This window comes from Bacillus rossius, chromosome 1 (genome assembly GCF_032445375.1).
Source record: "Bacillus rossius redtenbacheri isolate Brsri chromosome 1, Brsri_v3, whole genome shotgun sequence".
Classification (NCBI taxonomy): Eukaryota; Metazoa; Arthropoda; class Insecta; order Phasmatodea; family Bacillidae; genus Bacillus; species Bacillus rossius.
Window position 1 is genome coordinate 89300550 of NC_086330.1, and position 22707 is coordinate 89323256.

The 22707-nt window shown below is 36.5% G+C and overlaps 1 protein-coding gene across 2 annotated transcripts in view; it reads left to right on the forward strand.

Moving 5' to 3' along the window:
• LOC134539499 (tudor domain-containing 6-like) overlaps window positions 1-22707 on the forward strand; it is a 90425-nt gene that overhangs the window by 43629 nt on the left and 24089 nt on the right. For both annotated transcript variants that reach the window (XM_063381584.1, XM_063381578.1), the window contains one exon: window positions 22176-22343. In XM_063381584.1, coding sequence (XP_063237654.1) covers window positions 22176-22343 — 168 coding nt within the window. The remainder of the gene's footprint in view (window positions 1-22175; window positions 22344-22707) is intronic.

Below are 22707 nucleotides of genomic sequence, written 5' to 3' on the forward strand. Positions count from 1 at the left end.
GCTACTGTCGAATAGCACAAACTAGGCTAAGGTCTGTTCTGTGTGCCCTTGAGCTATTTTTGTGCTTTAATTATAGCTGGGTGTAATAGAGAATTTTGGTTTGTGAGAAATCATTTACCTGTGGGATATGAGATGGAATCAGGAATCTTGCAAGGTTACTATTTCTAAAAATTCCTATACTTTTACAAACAAAAAATGGTGTTATTTTTAATGTGTACGCCCAAATATAGTGATTATAAATTGATAGAGGCAGATGTTTATGGTTCGTCCAGTGAGCTGGTGACTGTCTTTAAGTAATGTTGATAATTTATTTATTAATTTGTTTATTGTAACATGTCAACCGACAGACATTAGTCTTTTAGGGTGGGCACAACACAGACATTTACAAGGTTATCACTGCCAATGTGTGGACTCCCACCCACCGTCAGCACTATAGCAGGCTGGGCAGTTGCACATGGCCAACGCATGAGGATGAGAGTGCCACACATCAGCAGTGATAACAATAAATACAATCAAACTCAATACAACAAATACAGACAACACAAATGACAAGAAGTAACATGTGAGAAAAAAAAAATCAAATACAGTAAAACTCGCTTAAGATGTTCCCGCGTAACACGTTTTCCTGTTTATTAAGTTCAAAAAATTATTTCCTGGATCACTTTCATATATCCCTATGTTAATATTTCCCTTTCATAACGTTTGTCTTTATATATGCTTCCCACATATAACGTTCACCGTTTGTGGGAAAAAAATAAAATAATATCGTTTATCTTTAAGCTTTTGAACAACTTTTAAGGTAATTTAAAAAATTTACATATTTCCAAACGTTTAATACCGTATTGGTCCAAATATAAGGCGGCCATTTTTACATAAACGAGAGATGCGAAAATTGGAAGACGCCTTATTTTCGCACACAAGATGTCAGCACCGCTAATATTAGTTCCAAGCTGAAGGCTACAGTAGAAACATTGTTAAACAAAATGTTCACGATTTTTTATATTAACTAAAACATCGTTACCTCACACGGGGAAAACGATAAATCCACCCTATATTGCAGTAATTCACAATTATTTAAAGTTGAAAATTAAAATATGTGTTCTTGAGTAAAAATGTGAATGTTGAAGCATCTCAAAATGGCAACCTTTTATTACACAATTCATATTTGTACTTTGTGTACAATCGCGTGTTAACATTTACGGTAATTTAATTTCAGATTTTAAACGGAAATATTTGTACTAAAATATCACAGCTATTTTCAGAACGATTGTTTACGTCTACAAACAGAAAATGTTAAGAACATTTTGGATGTAATGTTTGGAAATTCACGGCTGCCAACTGTCTTTCCACAATATTTCTTTGTTGTAAAACGAACATTGCCGAACACGCACGAAGACTCCATATTTACAGGAATTTGGTACGTTGCTTCAAAAGCTATTTTAATAATTTCACATTAATCCACTCTTTATTTATGTTTTATTTTAATCCACTCTTTCAAACAACATAATTATCATAGATTATTCTTCAAAATTCATAGGACAGAGACTATGTCAGAGAGTAATATGGACAAATATTCGCGGTCACGTCACCGAAGTTATTCATGGCCGTATGCTTCACCATGGCAGCTAGCCACTTGTTTTGTTCCGGCAAGCTGCATTATTTGTTTGCTTTGTTATCTTTAACACACTACTGAATAGTAATACGTAGCTTAAGTGAAACGGAAAGTTAAATGCGGTATACATAAATGCAAAAAGGATATATCAACATAAAACGTATGTCTAATGAATTTTCACATTAATTTCTACCAAAATTATTTTTACATTTGTTTGGCCTCCTGAAACTGCAGGTCGCCTTATATTCGGGCCAATACCGTAGTTAATTTGAACAGAACAAGACCGTCGAAAAACCTGCGCCGCACGCCACACTTGATTCTATCTGTGCGACGCTTCGAGTGACGAATGAGAAACGCGCACTCTCTGACAGTCTCTTTCCTATGAATTTTAAAGAAAAATCTATGATAATTATGTTGTTTGAAAGGTTTTTACATAAATAAAGCATGGATTACTGTGAAATTATTAAAATAGCTTTTGAAGCAACGTACCAAATTCCTGTAAATATGGCGTCTTCGTGCGTGTTCGGCAATGTTTGTTTTACAACAAAGAAATATTGTGGAAAGACAGTTGGCAGCCATGAATTTCCAAACATTACATCCAAAATGTTCATAACATTTTCTGTTTGTAAACGTAACAATCGTTCTGAAAATAGCTGTGATATTTTAGTACAAATATTTCCGTTAAAAATCTGAAATTAAATTGCTGTAAATGTTAACACGCGATTGTACACAAAGTACAAATATGAATTGTGTAATAAAAGGTTGCAATTTTGAGAAGCTTCAACATTCACAATTTTACTCAAGAACAAATATTTTAATTTTCAACTTTAAACAATTGTGAATTATTGCAATATTGGGTGGATTTATCGTTTTCCCCGTATGAGCAGAGCCACGATTATATTGTAATGCGCGATAAAACGAAATAACACCAAAAACCACTTGAAAACACGAAATAAAACGAAATTGTGCGAAATCCGCGATATGTCACGAAAGTTTGTCTATCCTGATTATTTACGTTTTTTTTCCCCCATTCTGTAAGGACAATTCACATCTTCAGCACAATCAAATATTTCTTACAGTAACTAGCAGCCATATATATTATATGCGACGGTGATTCATTATAGATTTTAAAATGAAGTCTCGGAATTAACGTAATGTTTTCTTTAAACTGTAATCTTGTGTACCATAATAATTTAAGATGTTGATAACTATGATACAATGGCTGCCGTTCACTTTCTGTAAATATCAAAATAACAAACGTCCAAAATATGTTTTTCTACGATTACGTTTTTAATCATTAAAATATTACACTAAACCGCATTGCTTTTACTGTTTATTTAAAATAAAGTACGTAGGCTACGAAAATAAAATTAACCCTGCTTAACGTAACGATTGTAAATAATAAATAGTACATGTTTATGTTGGTATTAATTTTCACGTACGTATGTTGGTATTCGGTATGCGTTTGTATTCACATCTATTCTCCATTGTTTTGATCTTTCCAGCACGGCAAGTTTTTGCGTATTGAGAGGTTAAATTCTTCCTGTGTAATTAAATTTTTTTTTGATAATGCCTAAAACGAAGGTTTCTGCCAGTGACCGATCAAAAGAATTTTCCAGCGAAGGATTTTATATCAGTGATAAAATTTTAATGTGCAAATTCTGTAACTGCAGGCTAGACTACGAGAGACGCGATACGCTTGTGAAACATGTCGCGAGTGAGAAACATAAGCGTTTGAGGCAAAACTCATCTGTTAAACGACATCCTTGTCTAAGAGTCTTTAATGCCATTAATTTGCTGTTCAACCCAAGAAATGTGAATAGGGTTAGCATAGAAGATGCAAACCTACAGAAGTCTCTGCATAACTTGCCTTCTGTTTCCCATCTTCCCATTGATACATTCATACATGGCTATGTTGCTTTCAAAAAAATAATTGAGGATGAACTTTCATTGCCAGAAACAAGCCAAATTGATGTTGCAAAGGTACTTTGCTCCCTTAAAGGGGACTACAGTGAATTTGCTCAAGCCAGTTTAAGGGCAATCTGGTTCCCAACATCAAATGTTGATGCAGAACGTTCATTTTCCAGGTACTCACTGGTAGTTAGTGACAGAAGACAACGTCTCACTCCAGAAAATGCGGAAAATTTAACTATGATAGCATTTCAATAAAACTGTCTTAATAGTAACTTTGGAAGTGCTTAATTGTGTAATTTTGTAGTGTATGTGATTGTAATTAAGTCGTGAAATTTTTAGTAGTTATTTAAAAGTTTAAATTTATGAATTTGCAAATGAACTTAACTATCTATGAATTTGCAAATGAAATTACTTAATTGTAATTAGATAATGAGATTTTAGTGTTTATTAATATTTGTTTTAGTAAATTTGCATGTCGTAAGGAAAAGCAAGAAAATTTTGCCGTGGGTATTTTGAGCAAAAAAATAAAACCATATAACATCAAAATCTTTATTTCTTTACACCGAAATTTGTCTTAAAATAACACCACAAAATCTTGACTCTACGTATGAGGTAACAATGTTTTAGTTAATATAAAAAATCGTGAACATTTTGTTTAACAATGTTTCTACTGTAGCTTTCAGCTTGGAACTAATGTTAGTGGTGCTGACGTCTTGTGTGCGAAAATAAGGCGTCTTCCAATTTTCGCATCTCTCGTTTAAGTAAAAATGGCCGCCTTATATTCGGACTAATACGTTATTAAACGTCTGGAAATATGTAAATTTTTAAAATTACCCTTAAAAATGGTTCAAAAGCTTCAAGATAAACGATATTTTTTTTTATTTTTTCCCACAAATGCTGAACGTTATATGCGGGAAGCATATATAAAGACAAACGTTATGAAAGGGAAATATTAACATAGGGATATTTGGAAGTGAACAAGGGAATAATTTTTTGAACTTAATAAACGGGAAAACGTGTTACGTTGAACATCTTAAGCGAGTTTTACTGTACTTCATTCGAAAATAATCCTTTAGGGTTAAAATTAGGGATGGGAAAACAGATTCCCAATTTCATCGATACCTACCGATTCTACTTAAATAGTCGATAATCGAGAATCGATGATAAAAGTCAATTCCCGCATGTAGCAAAAAATCATTTCACAACATTGCAAATCTGTCAGATACAATTATTTAACGACTCTTTGAGTGGGGTTATGACTGACTAGACGCATATATAACAGTCATATTTCCCCAAATAAACAATATCTAAAACTTGGGTCGATGTTATACGCAAGTCAAAGTACAATAATTATTTATTAAAAAATTATCACTGCGTATTAGAAGGGGCCTGTTCTTTTCGCGATCGCGATTAAACGACGATAAACGCGAAATCACCGTATAATACAGTTTTTATCCGAAATCGCCACAACACATTGTTTTTCCATGAAACTTAGTATTAAAACGCGAAATCACAATGTTTTTACGGGAAATTTAAATACTGGGTAATAGATTTGTCTCGTCACTGGTAAACAAACACCGCAACTTGGCCGCCACTGAACATTAATCATAAATGCACTAAAGCAAACAAAAGCTTACACACGCTAACGTTATAATGTTCAACCCAAAAATATACTGTAAAAATACGCAAAACTACGGTGTTTATTTGGGGGTGCGGCGTTTGTCCTAAAATCGTTTGTCCTAAAGCGTTTATCCTAATTTCGTTTGTCCTAAAAATTAGGACAAACGACTTTAGGACAAACGACGTTAGGACAAACGACTAGGACAAACGACTTTAGGACAAACGAATTTTAGGACAAACGACAGAACAGCTTCAAACTATTTTTACTCTGAGTTTTAGGACAAACGACTTTAGGACAAACGACATTAGGACAAACGACTTTAGGACAAACGACTTTTAGGACAAACGATGGTTCCAGTATCGATAAATCCTTACTCTGAGTTTTAGGACAAACGACTTTAGGACAAACGACATTAGGACAAACGACTTTAGGACAAACAACATTAGGATAAACGACTTTAGGATAAACGACTTTAGGACAAACGACTTTAGGACAAACGACTTTAGGACAAACGACTTTTAGGACAAATGATTTTAGGACAAACGACATTATGAAAAACCAAGTTAGGACAAATGACTTTAGGACAAAAAACTTTGAGTCAAACTATTTTATTTAAAAACCACAGAGCATGTGAGAACTTTGAGTAAAAGAAAAAGTTTGAAAAAATAATGTTATATACTGGGGAAATACTTTACATTCTATGTAAAAAAAAATTAGCGTTTACGATCGTTACAATTTTTAGACATCTAGGAATAAACGACTACGGTTTCAACGACCTAAATCTGTTTTTTTTTTTTTTTTTTTTGCCATCTTGGATCCGCCATATTTAAATAGAGCGCCCCACTCATTATGATGAAATTTTCGTCATGACCGCCATATTGAATTTTTCTGTTCCACTGGAGGCCGCCATCTTGAATGCCGTCGACTTTGTTTCTGTTCTTTGTTCCTAGATAGCGCCAGCAACGCTCTTGATTTATTTTGTTCTTCTGGAGGCCGCCATCTTGGATACCGTTGACTTTGTTTCTGCTGTTTGTTCCTAGAGAGTGCCAGCCGAGCTCTTTATTTTATTTTTTTTTGTTCTTCTGGAGGTTACCATCTTGGATACCAAGGACTTTATTTCTGCTGTTTGTTCATAGAGAGCGCCAGCATCGCTCTGATTTATCACATAAGGTCGATGTTCCATTACCTACCATAGCTATAATGGTCCTTATAGACATATTAAATTTAAATTTTTTAACAAAATACATTGGAAGCGCTGTGATTCGAACCATTGCAGCTCTGATCTCTAGATTGGAAAACATACGCCTTTAACCGCATGGCCATCGAGACATTTACTTAACTGAGAATAAAGTAAGGTATACGTATATAAAAATAACATGCATATTCGGACTTGTAATTTTTTTAAATTTGAAGTAATAATAGCACCACTTGTTCGAGACAGAACCACCATCATGCATTAAGATGTAACTGTAACAATTATCGTTACGGTCACAATCTTGAATATCCGTAATTGTTTTGTTAGAAAATCGTGAAAAAATTTAAAAATCATTAAAAAATTAATCAATCGAATTAAATAATAAAAATCTTAAAAAACACTGTTGCACTTTTCGTTATGGTCGCTATCTTGAAAATACATAATTTTAATTCTAAAGATTCGGGAAAAAAAAATTACTTATTAGAATACTGATTAATTAGTTCGATTCCTGTCTTTGCTTCGAAACTATTAGAGCAAAAAAAAAAACAGATCCTTCCTCCACGAAGCCACCTACAGACTGATCTCCGCCACCAATAGCAAGGTATATATATCGTCGTCTGGTATGACGACATGTCCGCCATCTTGTCTTCATCCGCTGGGGACCACCATCTTGTTTTCGCCTGCTAGAGTGTGCTGATACCATGTTAGTATAATATTATGTTCACCATAACTTTGTCCTCAACTGTTGGCATTGAACTTTGACTTTGACCTTGAAATTTGACCTTGACAGTGAAATTTTACTTTGCCCTTGAAATATGATTTTACCTTGACGACCATCATGGATCCGCCATTTCTCGTTCATTACATGCTACCAGGAGCTACAATATGCTAGAGCTCATTTCCACCATCTTGTTTTCGTCTGCTGGAGGACACCGTCTTGTGCGTGTACTCGTCTTATAAAGTACATTACCATCATACTTGTCTAAGTTTTACCTGCTAGAGTGCAGTAATCATTTATTATTACTGAAGTGCCTGCCATCTTGAAATTTGGGCGCCATCTTGGAATCGTGTAATAATTTAGCTAGAAATTCTGGATAAAATTACAAAATTCATCAAAAAATTCACTCATTAAAGTAATGATTGATTATATCAATTCCTGTTCTTGGTTCGATCCTTGGATGATGAAAAAAAATAATTTTATGGAAAAAATAATTATTATAATAAATTATTATCAAAGTCCTAAAAGAGACTTAAAATCGTCTATTACCATCATCCTTTAAACCATTAAGACCGCCATTTTAGATATTTGTATTTATTGACTTATTAGTTCGGGAAAAATTCCAAAATTCACCGAAAAAATCACACATTATTTTACATATTGATTCGAAACTTTCTTCGATCTATGAACGAAGCTGAAAATAAATTTAATTTAAATACCAGAAAAATGTCAGTTTCGAGAAATAAACACCGCAAGTTCTTTTACAAACATAATATTTATTACATTATTTCTATCCTACCAAAGGATCACTTGCGAAAGCCAGCAATCTTATAAACATTTAACCCTGCATAGACGTAAAACGACTAATTCTTAGCTCCAACAGCTCCAACTGCTCCAAATGCTCTAACAGCTCCAGAGGCTCCAAATGCTCCAACAGCTTCAAATGCTACAAAGGCTCCAAATGCTCCAACAGCTCCAACAGCTCCAAATGCTTCAAATGCTCCAACAGCTCCAAATGCTCCAAATTCTCCAAATGCTCCAAATGCTACAAATGCTCCAAATGCTCCAACAGCTCCAAATGCTCCAACTGATTTCAATTATATTTTTTTTATCGAACTTGACATGATTACATGCATGACTTTATTAATATACATTTTGGATGTCAGTGGTGACTTTTTTACACCTTCTAGTTATAAATTTATTTAGATATGAGCTTTCGAGAAATGATAAAGTACATTTTTAAAAAATCTTAATTTTTCTTCAAGTACACTTGCAATTAATGGAAACCATTATTTTATGTAGCCAGCTTCCCTCAGTTCTTTAAGTATGAAGGATATTTCTTTGATGCTCGAATAGTTTCCTGCACTAAGCGAACCATGTAGAAGTCTTAGCCTGTCAACCAATATGTTAGGATCTTCCCATGAGGTATAATCAATCTCTCTGCTACGTTCATATTCCGTGTATGTTTATAATAAAAATGATTATCCCTGGTGTCTTCTGTTTCAACACCAACCACAAGGTCACTTTCGTCATCGACTAGTGATTATCACAAGATTGATTAGGATAATTTATTTTGTGCCGGAAATTAGGCATTTCGTCAAATTTTTTTTATTTTTCTATAATTTTAAATTTTTTTTTGAAAATCTAATTTTTTTTAATTTATCTGGTTGTTAAGGGGGTGATTTACTCTTTGTTAGGCCGGTGTACGCCACGTGTTTAAACTTTGTGCCAGTGGACCGAAGACCTCTTTCCCAGGGGGCCTATCTGATATTTTGCTGTCAAATGTGGACGTGGGCAGCCCAGTTGAAATTTCTCTCGCCTGCAGGCACGTCCCGAGTTTGTAATTTTATTTCTCTTCATGACAAAAATTGCATAGAGTGGCTTCTGGGCTACAAGCTGCTACTTCTTAGAGGCCTGCTGAGAATAGCAAGTCTCGTCACGAATGAGTCTCCAGTGGACCTGTGTTCCCACCTTAGTGGCTATTTCTGTCCCCCCTTCCTCTCACTCCACCTGACATTTGTTTTGAGAAATCAAGTCGGGAGCAGTGACCTGACGTGAACTTAGCCAAGACGATGGGCTAATTCAAGGACTTTCTCCCTGGTCTTACAGAGACGTCCACGACATCTAGTGGCAGAAAAAGTAACCGCGGGCCTGGTCGCCAGCGTGTATAGCACACCCTCTTGACACCTGGTGGCAAGTCAGCACACCGCCTCAATTAGTTCCACTTTACGCCGCTAGAAAGCAGCACCGTTGCGCAATAAGGCACTATGTTTCTTCTCGCGGCCAGTAGAAGTCGATTGTTTGTTGCCTTTTGTACTTGCCGGTAGAGAGTGCGCATGTCTATGTTCTTGTCACGACCGCCTCGGACTCCGCATGTTTGCGGCCATGAGCCGAACCTTCCCCTTCTTTTTTCCTAAGGCCGACCACCCGATTTAATTAGTAGCTTTGACCGTCATAGCCAGGACACAGTAATCTGACCTAGGCTGCTAACCACGTCTTCTCGGCGTCCTCTGCGCTAAGAGGCTTTTCGCGGGAACGGCGATTTTCGGTTGCATAAAAGATGTAGTCAGTCGCTTAAGGGATGTGATCCCATTTGTACAGTAACCAGGCAGATGTAGTTTTTAGAAAAAGTCATGTGTAGTTAAAATTATTTTTTATATTCTTTAAAAATTTCTTTTCCTAACGCACATCCGCGATTTCTCGGTGTGCGTCATCCTGATGTCGGCGCGAGACACCTCGGAGGCCCTGTTTCCACACCCTGTTTGGTGAGTAATCTTTTTTTTCCCCCTCCCCATATTGCCATTTGTTGGCCTTTCGCGACGAATGTGTATGAGTGTCTGGAAGCAGGTCTATTTTATTTGAATTTGACTTGTGACTTGTAATTTATGAAATAAAATGTGTGGTAGTTTTCTCTGTGTGCTCCCGATTATCGTTGTCAATATTTTGATGGTGTTCTCCGTGTGCTCGTAATTATTCTTGTCAATATTGTGATGGTTTTTTCCGTGTGCTTGCGATCATTCCTGTGGTTTCTCAAAGGGATTCTGGTTATTTATGAGAAACTGATCTCTCCATGAAGGAGTTTTACTCTTAATGAGACATGTCATTATATTCAAGGTTAAATTTCAAGGTCAAGGTCAATGTTCAATGCCAACAGTTGAGGACAAAGTTATGGTGAACATAATATTATACTAACATGGTATCAGCACACTCTAGCAGACGAAAACAAGATTGTTTTCTCCAGCGGATGAAGACAAGATGGCGGACATGTCGTCATACTAGCTGACGAGATATATATATATATATATATATATATATATATATATATATATATACACCTTGCTATTGGTGGCGGAGATCAATCTGTAGGTGGTTTCTGTGGAGGAAGGATCTGTTTTTTTTTTGCTCTAATAGTTTCGAATCAAGGACAGGAATCGAACTAATTAATCAGTATTCTAATATGTAACTTTTTTTTCTCGAATCTCTAGCATTAAAATTATGTATTTTCAAGATGGCGACCATAACGAAAAGTGCAATGGTGTTTTTTAAGATTTTTATTATTTAATTTGATTGATTTATTATTTAATGATTTTTAAATTTTTTCCCGATTTTCTAACAAAACAATTACGGATATTCAAGATTGTGATCGTAACGATAATTGTTACAGTTACGTCTTAATACATGATGGTGGTTCTGTCTCGAACAGGTGGTGCTATTATTACTTCAAATCAAAAAAATTACAAGTCCGAATATGCATATTATTTTTATATATACCTTATTTTATTCTCAGTTTGGTAAATGTCTCGATGGCAGTGCGGTGAAAGGCATATGTTTTCCAACCTAGAGGACAGAGCTGCAATGGTTCGAATCACAGCGCTTCCAATGTATTTTGTTAAAAAATTTAAATTTAATATGTCGATAAGGACCATAATAGCTATGGTAGGTAATGGAACATCGACCTTATGTGATGAATCAGAGCGACGCTGGCGCTCTCTAGGGCCAAAAGGCAGAAACAAAGTCAACGGTATCCAAGATGGCGGCCTCCAGAAGAACAAAAAAAATCAAGAGCGTTGCTGGCGCTATCTAGGAACAAAGAACAGAAACAAAGTCGACGGCATCCAAGATGGCGGCCTCCAGTGGAACAGAAAAATTCAATATGGCGGTCATGACGAAAATTTCATCATAATGAGTGGGGCGCTCTATTTAAATATGGCGGATCCAAGATGGCAAAAAAAAAAAAAAAAAACAAACAGATTTAGGTCGTTGAAACCGTAGTCGTTTATTCCTAGATGTCTAAAAATTGTAACGATCGTAAACGCTAAATTTTTTTTACATAGAATGTAATGTATTTCCCCAGTATATAACATTATTTTTTCAAACTTTTTCTTTTACTGTAAGTTCTCACATGCTCTGTGGTTTTTAAATAAAATAGTTTGACTCAAAGTTTTTTGTCCTAAAGTCATTTGTCCTAACTTGGTTTTTCATAATGTCGTTTGTCCTAAAATCATTTGTCCTAAAAGTCGTTTGTCCTAAAGTCGTTTGTCCTAAAGTCGTTTGTCCTAATGTCGTTTGTCCTAAAGTCGTTTGTCCTAAAACTCAGAGTAAGGATTTATCGATACTGGAACCGTCGTTTGTCCTAAAAGTCGTTTGTCCTAAAAGTCGTTTGTCCTAAAAGTCGTTTGTCCTAAAGTCGTTTGTCCTAAAACTCAGAGTAAAAATATTTTGAAGCTGTTCTGTCGTTTGTCCTAAAGTCGTTTGTCCTAAAGTCGTTTGTCCTAAAGTCGTTTGTCCTAAAGTCGTTTGTCCTAACGTCGTTTGTCCTAAAGTCGTTTGTCCTAATTTTTAGGACAAACGAAATTAGGATAAACGCTTTAGGACAAACGATTTTAGGACAAACGACGTGTACCCGTTTATTTTCCTTTCTGGCATAATGTTTTGATAGATAAGACAAACAGGTGAAGTTTTAAAGTCTACGCACACCGCTCGGGGCACTGGCGTCAGCTTGGAACAGCGACACCAAATAAATACAAAAGCAAGCAGATGATTGGGCGAACGGTGTTTGGAACAGCCTTACGTGAGTGGCCATACCACGTCAGCCGGGGGCGCTGGCATATAGTTGGAACAGCATCGTAGTATCAAGCAGATTATCGGGCGAGCCATACTACTTCATCACCCAGCCGTACGGGGCAGCACAAGCATTTTAAATCGCGCCAAAAAGCGGAAAAATGTAAACAAACATTTATTTTCGAATGGTGTGACGATGATGATTAGTTGGTCAGTGTTTTATAGATTTTGTTGGGTCGTTACCACAACGCCGAAATAACAACGAATTAATTTGTGTTTCTTAAATGTAACTTAATGCCGAAATACCACAATCAAGGACAACACTTTCATTTGCTAGTTCTCTAGTTGTTGCTTAATTTTGTTACTGTTTCATTTTACAAAATTTTTAGTTAATTTGTACCCTTCTCTAAGTTAGGCAAGTTGTATGAACGAAAATAATTTATACTGCTCAAGGAAAGCTTAAATTTTTTTTTATAGTTTATTATGTATTACAAAACAAATTTTAGATTAGTTTGACCCCTTTGACATATGTGATATGAGCCATTAACTTCTAATGATGTAAACATTTATATAAGTTAATGTTAATAACTTAGTTGTGTACTCAAATTTGATAAATATGAAATTATGATGTCTGCTACATCATGATGTATTGAAAGCTGAAAAAAAAATGTTGCGAATAGAATTTGAATTATTTAATATTAAGTTAACTAGGTGAGTATCGAGAATCGAAGGATTTTTTAAGGAATCAATAATCGGGTATCGGAATCGAAAATTTTGGAATCGTCCCATCCCTAGTTAAAATGTTGCCCTAATCCGAACTGCAAATCCGTGATGCAAAACAAATTTAGGACAAGGATTGTTTGTCTATTTTAAACTGTAATATAAATGTAAAAAAAGGTTACTTAAAAATATGTTACGCAATGTTTTATATTGCCTGGCAGGTAAGGTTCTGCGAAGCTTCGAGAATGTCGAATCTCGAATCGAATCTCGTGTGGTTCGACGAATCGAATCTTAGTTTAAAAAGATTCGTGCCATATTTCACTTACATAAACCATAAACACAAACATAATTTCCGTGCGTGCACACTGACAAAGGCACTTGTGTGGCATTAAATTCAATGAAACGAATTAATAATGTGACGAATCAACCAACATTATTTTGCTCTTTTAGTAATAGCTATTCTTCTCCATCATAGCGTATTTATTTCCGATGACGCCAGTGTGTATACGTTATCCCGCATGTCAACAGCAGCTCTGGAAACAAAAGCCAGAGATAGTTTGCATCGCGCCCACAAGGATGCGCTAGTGATGATGACGAATCATGGTGGACACGCATTTAAACACAGACGGGAATTACGTTAACAGGTTAAATAATATTTCTAATAATAGTAAACATTACGTTTATTAGTTTTTAAAATCTTAAAAGTACTAAAATATAACTCCCATAATTATGACATCATCATTTAATAAGTCTGAAATGTTTTTAGCGCCTACTTAGGAATGTTACGACCAAGACCAAAACCTCTTATGTAAACAATGCGGTACAAGATTTTTTTTAATTATCAAATTGTAAAACAAATTATTTTGATTAACAAAACTATCTTATGAAGAAAAAAAGTTACTTATTTGAATAACGCTGTTTTCTTGAAACAAATTAAGGGTGCTGCAGTGTTTGTCTAGATAGTTAAGACAAAACAATTTTGATTACTGTGTTTTTCGACTTTGCGTTAACCGTGTTTTTTGGTTATCCGTGGACCCATTACCCCGGATAATCGGGAGTCTACTGTATTCGGAGATGCAAGACTGACTATGCAATGCGCATACGTGAACAGCTGAGCTTCATCAGCATCATGTGATTAAAGTAGCGTGCGATATTCTTGTACACGAATGCCATAGCTGTGGTACACATACCCCAATGGGAAGCCTACAACTCACAAAGTTTCGGTTCCCTGCAAGAATTTCCGAAGATTTCCGAAGTTTTGTGTTTTGGTATTAACGCCACTTCAGCCGCTAAATCAGAAGTTCAAGCATGTTGTGACTGACCTAACATAACCTAACCCTTCGATTTTTTTTAATTTCAATTTTTGAGAGAAATCCGAAGTTGCACGAACGTGGTAGGGAACCGAAACAACGTGAGAGTTGTAGGCTACCGATACCCCAATACTCCGGGTGTACTACAGGTATCGTATGTAACAGCGTCCAACAGACATGACTCCCGTTGACAAAAGGCAACATAGTTATGGTACATTATGCTAAATTTGTCTTAGCGTACCACAGAATGCGGACTCGTAAACTATCTTTTTGCGCAGTGTTTTGTAGTGACTTGAAACATTTACTGCCACATAAAACCGATACTATTGAATGTTAATATACTCTAATGCGTTAGTAATTCATGTTATTCACTTTTACTCAATTGCAGGACAACCAGAATCTACTTAATTATTTTTTACGTTGGCTCGCCCGCGCTTGTCTACCCTAGCAATTTACCGTCTGCCGTGGCCATTGTTTTACTTTATTGGACATGGATACAGGACATTGCAATGGAAGCATGGTGTCCACAAGGAAAAAATATTTTGTACCAACTTAGGTGAGAAAAAAGTACTAGATTAGAAAAAAAAGTATTAAATTATAATTTGTTATGGTTTTTAACAATTTAGGAAGTTATTATGACATTGCAATGCTCGTACTTAAATATCACACCACACACACATACATTCCATAGTTTGTTAAAAATAATTACGCTTAATAATAGAACATATTGGAGTTACAATAATATTATTATATTAAAGAAACATGTACTAGATCTCTACTAAACCACTAAAAAAGTTATAAAAGTACAAGATCTAGTACGAAAGTAATAAATGTGGACACCCTGAATGGAAGACCAAAGTACCTCTGAGCCTGAATCGGTACAGAGCTGAACAGCAATGTGCAAACATTGCAAAAAGAACATCAAAACTCCAAGTAATCATCTACTTTACCGAATATCGTGGTTATTTAATTTTTTTGTTAACTAGAAGTGTGCAGCAACATAATATTTTGACCTTTTCTGTGCACCATGAATAAAAATTAAAACAAAATATTAATGTTTTAATAATTTAATGAGTAATTGCTGGTATCATTGTTAGTTAATTTCGCTTAACTAAAATATCAATATTTAAATATACTGGATGTTAAAATCTGTAAATTGTTTACATTTAAACTTAAACGTTAATGTGGTTTCAAAGTATATAGGTATTTTGTTTTTATGTAAAATTCATGCAAATATGCAATACATTGAATTATTGAATGTCTGACCTGCCCCTCTAGGTACAACAACATGTCTCATTATTCAAATTCCAAGATGCCATGTAACTGAATATACTGAATACCTAGCTGAAAAAACTTCTCAGTCAAGTGTCAAACTTCAGCAGGGAAAAAATTCTCATGATTCGAAAAAGATTCGAGATTCGGGAATCTTTTAAGATTCGATTCGTGATTCGATTCGAGACAAAAATCCTAGATTCGCAGAAGCCTACTGGCAGGTTAAGAAAAAATACGTGATTTGGAACAAAATCTGTCTTCTTGTTTTCAATTATATTTTCGAACATGCGCACGAATTGAACTAACTTAGTGCATTCTTCTTTACTGTAATTAGAGGAGCGCACACGTTTCGCTACTTTTAATTCAGCCATATCTAGCCTCACAAAGCGCAAATATGTATTGAATAATATAGTGAAGATGATAGCAGAAAAGTAAAGAAAACAAAAGATCGTCGGAATAACCAAAACTGGCAACACTACAACATTATGTTTCACTATCTTAGCAGGTTTTTTAATACCAACGCTTAAAAAAATACACTACAGGTGTCGAAATTATCAGTTAATTTGCGAATAGCTATATGGTCACTATTCGGGGATTGTAATACACGAGGACGAAGATATAATTTGATAACTTGATGAGATGTTGAAAGTTTTCCTTCTAAATATTCAAAGCATTCAAAATAGAGATTAAGAGTAACATCAGGGGGTAAGAGGTACAGTGAAACCTCGTTAATGAAATACCGGTTATTTCAAAGTTCGCGTTTATTCAAACACTTTTAATTCCCCTTCAGACTGGGATAGCATATTTAATGTCAATCAATACGGTTAATACGAAATATTCGTTATTATGTATTACGAAGTAACCTCACGTCCGCTCACGTAGTGTACTATTGTTTTATTATCGGATAAACCGAATGAAATTTTAGAACAATAATCGCACACTATAATTCTGTTAACGGCAAATAATTTGTACGGTTAATGGTCTAGAGTCAAACCTCTATCTATCGAACTCGCATGTATCGATTGTCCGTGTTTATCGTATACTTTCTACGGTCCCGGAAAAATTGCCATACAACTAAGGTTAAAAAAGTCCGCTTGTACCGATGTTCGAATTATAGTTTTGTCCGCATTGATCGTACTAAAATATGTGGTCCCGTCACTATAAATTATAATAGATGATCGTTTAACCATAAAGATTTTGCAGAAATAACCATTTCTTAGAAAGAAACCGTCATAAAAACAGTTACGATAGTATACAGTAGTAAAAATCAACTTAAATCTGCAGCCAAGTAATGGAGTACGTAAATATGAAGAAAAGACAAATGAACAACAACTTACGAAGAAATTGGATGATGTACCATAACTACAGTACAAACCCAATTGTTATCCTAAGATAATTACCATAAAAAGAACTAAAGATTCTTTGTCGATACCATAATTACTACAGAAGCACGATAGCTACCACATTTGCACTACAGTTACCGTAACAACCGAGATGTATATTTACCGTGACGGTAATGTATTTATTTATGACATATTAAAAATAAAGAACATTATTGAAAAATAGGATATTAAATTTTTATATGTACGTTTGGCACATGTTGCGAAGAAATAATGCGATCTGAAAAAATGCAGTACTACTACGAAAAGCGAAAAGGGTAATCGTGGATTTTTAGGTTATGGCAGTCTCTCTCGTTTTTCAGTAATATCGGCCGAAAATTAATAAGCGTATCGGAAGTCGGCAGAAATGCCGATTCAACTAAATATTGGCAAAATCGGCTTCTTCAGTAAAGCTCTACATTTGATGACATGAGTAAACATATTTCAGACTTCAGGATATTGAAAAAGACTTTAATTTCCATGTAGATTTATTGTGCGTTTTTTTTTGCAAGTGTAAATTGAATTAAGTAAAATACTTCCATTTTTATTTATTTTTCAACTGATTTAACTTTAATGACAAGTAACTGATATATTTCTGACACTAATTTTGAGGTTGAAATATTTTTTAAAAATTCTTAGATTGAAGTCCACTTCAGCATTAATTGTCTTGAAAAATGTTCTGGCTGCTAGTGATGTAGACACTGATGTCTTGTCTTCCTTCGACAAACTTTGCAGTGCAGTAAAGGACATTTATGCAACTAAAAAAGTGCAGAAAAAAATCAATGAATTTTTCAAGCCTCTTTAATTCTCTATTTGACTAATTTTTGAGTAAAAAATCAATACTTGATTTTGTCGATTATTATTATGTGAGCATATGCACCTGTTAATACAAACCTCGTTAATACAAACAGCAAAATTTTATGTCCCTTCAGGTTTGTATTAAAGAGGTTTCACTGTAGTTACAAAGGTTAGGGATATTGTAGGAGATGTTTTTACTTTAAGCTGGATAGTTTCAACACCTGGATAGTCATAAATATGTACTGGTAGAACTGATAAGAATTTGTTTTTGTTGACAGCTGACTACACACAGCCACCTCTTTTCTTCATGGTAAGATGAGGATTTCTATCATCCCTAAAAACAATAAACTGGTTTGTGAAATAGTGGAAATTTATGTTATAATCTTTGAGATCAGTTTTGGTTAAGCAGGTGATGTCGTAATGAGAGTTAACAAGATTTTCCATGAATTTGTTAAGATTTTGTTCTGACTGTTCTCACATTTTGATACGCAATTTCAAATTCCGTAGGGATATGTTTCACTGGTGTTGATTTATTTGGATGCTTCTCCAAGCACCAAAGTAAATGTAGAAGTGGATGCAGTTAGTTTGGGAGGCATGGTGAGATCTTCTGTTGCAAAGGTGTTGCGTAGAATTTAATTGAGGCATAGCTTACCATAGGAAGGGCAAATTAAACAGCCACTTGGCGAGAATACAATGTTGTTAATTCAATTAGTCTTCTAGTATTGACACATGAAATGAAGCGTATGAATTATATTTCGTTTTGATTTTAGTCACATTCATTGAGTCAAGTTTACTTTGTTTGAAATATAATACAGTAAAACCTTTTTGTTGCGACCCCATTTATTGCGACCACCTCTCTATTGCAACCCGATTTCGAGGAACTGTGAAAAAATTGCCGAAAATCCGAAGAAAATAGGACAGAAAATAAGTTTCTTGTGGTGAGTAGCGTGTTACTGCGTTTCTCTTGCAGAGTGCTGTACTGACATAAGCAGCGCATATCTAAAAATAGATACCACTTCCTGTCGACCGCTGTCAGCGCTTAACAACCCCCATTCCATGTCCCTTTGCCGGCAGGGTGCAGATAAAGGTTTTTGTGGCAACGTGTTTACGTTTAGCTTTTTGCGAGTGTCTAGTGTGGTACGCAGTTAAGGCAAAGTTACCTGCTGGATTTCTCTTGATTTTGATAACTATCGGTTGACAATACACAGCGACCGACTGGATGAACGCCCACCTCGACTCGTTTTAACTGCTGCAGCGATGTTTATTTTGACAGCTCAAGGAATTATCTTTTCCTGTGGGTTGACAGAAAAAGGTCGCTTTACCCAGCATAAAAAAAAAGCTACGCCACTTATTCCCCACGCAGGAAACACTGGCTGCCATCTGTCTCCCCCGCATTTATCTTTCTTCTAACATTCCACGTCTCATCTCTCGCGCGAGCAATAACAAAGCGACCACGCATTGGACCGTTTTATGCTTTGTTTTGTGACAGCAGCTTGATTTTATTCGGTATATTCCTTTTCATAGGACCCTTGCTATTAAAATACATTTATATTTAAGTTTGAAAGCTTGTAAATTCCTTGCCAGAGATGACTGAACTCGAACTTGGTGTGAAAAGTGACATATTTTGACCCCTCCCTCACCGCTTTAGTACCCCATTCATAATAGCCCAATTTTACGGGAGAAGAGAGGGTGAAATGAGCATTTTCTCACTGAAGGTTTTTCAAAGGAAGCGAAGTTGGGGTGTTATAAGGGAGGACACTATATGGTTTGTGTGTCTGGGAGGGATGAGCTAGCCTTGAAGAATGTTAACGAGGGGAGGGAGGGGTGAGCTTATGCGTCATGAAGCCGCTGCCGCCAGCCAGCCGTGCGAGCTTCGTGTGCGCCCACTCGCGTTGCAGAACCTACAGCTGTCATATTTTTACAGGAAATGTCCCATTATTATTTTTTTATTCTTACATGAACATTTTTGGAAGTATTAAAGCCGACACAAAAACACACTGTGTGTTAAAATTAACAGATTTTAATGATCTTTCATTTCTTTTTTTAAATTTTTTTTCTGATTTTCACATTTTGGTCAAAATGTCCAATTTTTTGACGGTTCCCGAGAATGTATTCGTAAAATCACTGCTTCGTTAAATCCGGGGTTCGTGACATCGAGGTTCTAGTGTATTTAACTACGGCAAGCAGAAAACGTACATGTAAACTAACCAGTAAAAATTAACTGTCTTTTGACATATTTTCTTTAGAGTGGCCTGCAGGGCAACGGACTTGTCATGAAGGTTGAAGTGGGTTTAAAGCAAAGCCGTCTGACAGCATCCTGCCATTGTACGACTGGTTTCTTAGCGAATAGTGGTTTGGGAAAGGGGGGGGGGGGGGTTGAAATGAACTGAAAGTTTCGGAAAACATCTATTATGACCGTATTCCTGGGAACCGTGAGGGGTCGTTTCAGAGAGGTTTGACTGTAGATAATTTCCTGCTCTTGAACCACAGGATCGAACCTGGTTACAAACAATACTTTGGTTTATTTTTTAATGTAGGTTTAGCTATCATTTTGAGAGTGGAAATTATCCTGATTCCCACTTTTATGGCTTTTTTTTTTTTTTTTCTCCTTTCATTTACTTGTTTAATTTCAGAGTGGCCAAAAGCTTGAGATTTGTGTTGATGTTGTACTATGTACAGTGAAGCCGTCCTTGTCTTGATTCCTGCTGGGTGGAATATAGGTCATGAAATGAAATGATGTTGTGGTTGGTATTGTCACACAACGGGATATGGCAAATTCAGGCAGGCTGATGACATACACACGATTCCTCTTATAAGTTTAGTAAAATTTTATCTGAATTAACTTTAACAAAGAAACGGTACTGCGTCATGGTTGGCAAATTTGTCTGTTTGCTTGTTAGGACAGTAGGCCTTATACCTGATACCACCCTCGATACAGGCTTTCCTTTCGAAGTCTTTCAAGGGATGGCAAGGGTTGTAGCGGCCTTAGATATAAATTTATTGTAACTCTCTCAGAAATTTAACATGCATTTTTTTTCCTAACAACTAAATTGATTGCATTTAGAAATTAGCCACAGACTCTGAAACATGAAAATTGTTTATAAAACCTGTTAAACTCAACAGTAGAAGCTTTCATGTTCATGTAATGTAGTACAATATTTGAATCATGCATTTTTAAGAGAAAAAAAACAATTAAAAGGCTACAGAAATAGAACTTGGACACACATCATTTTAGATCTATAATATTGTTGGGATTTACAGGGTTCGTAAAGGATAGCCCAATTAAAGATTTTATTACACACAGTTTTATTTATTGCCACTATTTACATTACTAGCAGATAATCTAAAAATGCCAATTAATCACTTGTACTTAAAAATGTTGCTTCCTCAGTCACTCGTTTTTACACACCGCACACCTCGCTGGGCCGCACCTCTGGCGCAACTCTCGCTGTAGCACCCCTCGTGGTCCTCCGTCGCTGCACTACGCCGCCGCCGTCGCAGTCGCACTTCCCCTTCGCCGTTGCACTTCCCCTTCGCCGAGATCCCACTCGACGCCTCGCTCGGAACTCCGCCGCACCCGCGACACTATCGCCTGGAACTGAACTCTTCGCCCTGGAACCTTCGTCCAGGGACTTCGCTGCTCTATCGCCCAGAAACGTCACGGGAAAGCTTCACTGTACTCACTCACTCCCTGCCCTGGAACCTTCGTCCAAGGACTTTGCCACTCCGCCGCACCCGCGGCACTTATCGTCCCGGAAACTCCGCCGCGGGAGAACTCCCGACTGAACTCTGACTCTCAACTCCACTGCCCTAAGGCCGGCGTCCCGGACACACATATATAGGCCCAGACACCTTCCAGAACTCCTGAGCGTGGCTGGGGCCAGTCGCGTCTTTCCCCGCCCTCCCGGTGGCAGAAATGTCTGGAAACACGTGTCGGCGGCTCGTGTAACTCCGCAGCTGTCAGGTGTCAGTTACGTGTCAAAGGCAGGGCGTCGCGTGGGGAGTTTAGGGAAGGAGGGGGAGCGACAATCCTTGTTATCTTCCAGGCGCGCGCGGTGCATCTCATGTTGCGGCGGCCGCCAGCCAGCTCTGCACCTGCACGTGTCACGGCCTTGCTCACGTTCGTAACAATATAATTCTATTTTAATCAGAAAAAAAATTAACATTCAAATAAAAAAACTTGCAGCTTAACATCTTTTAACATTTCCAAAGACATAGGAATTTAAATTTTTGTCAAAAATCCTAGTGAGAAATGGTGCCTGATCATCTTTAGAGGCCCGTATCTCAGGTCAAAAAATTTGAGGGGTTTTAGTTTTCCAGAATTTTAACATGTTAAATTCAAAAACATCTCAAACTAAGAAGGTAATCCCCAGCTTAATTGATAGTGACTTTACCAAACATAACATTTAAAAAATTGGCCCTAATCAAAGAAAATATTGTAGGAAAGTTTAAATATCCAAGAAATAGATGCAGTACATATTCAGTTTGGGTGTAAGTGTGGCCGAATAATAAAAGTGTGTAAATTTACGACAGTTGTGACGGCAGAGTCAGCAAGGTCGGCGGGCATGTGTGCAGGGCACGGAGCCTGTGGCGGGTGACAGCCTGGTTACCGGCACCATGTGTGTGGCCACTCCAGATGAAGAATCCTGGTACCGGGGCGAGGTCACAGGTGGCCCCAGCGCGGAGGGTGTCCCGGTGCAGTTTGTGGACTATGGAGACCAGCACGTTGTCCCCGGGGACAAGGTGAGTTGGAGGAGCAGCGTTCCAGGCCCCATTGGTGGTGCATTTACACATTATGTGCTGGGTGTGGTGGAATCAAAACTTTTTTTTTTAAATGTATAAAAGCAGAAGGTAAGAAACAAATTAACCATAGTATAAGAAAAATGAAATCTTATTGAACTTAATTTTTATCAAGTAGATATTTTAAAAATTAAAAAAAAAGAAAAAAAGAATAGGGTTTCTAAAATGTAACCGTCCACCTCATTAGAACCATAAGATACACTTTTCTAAAATTTAATCAGAATGTGACAGAGAAATCTGATTTGTAAGTACATATGTACAAGTGCTAGATGCTGCAACAAGAGCCTATCAAGGTGCTTCCAAGCCA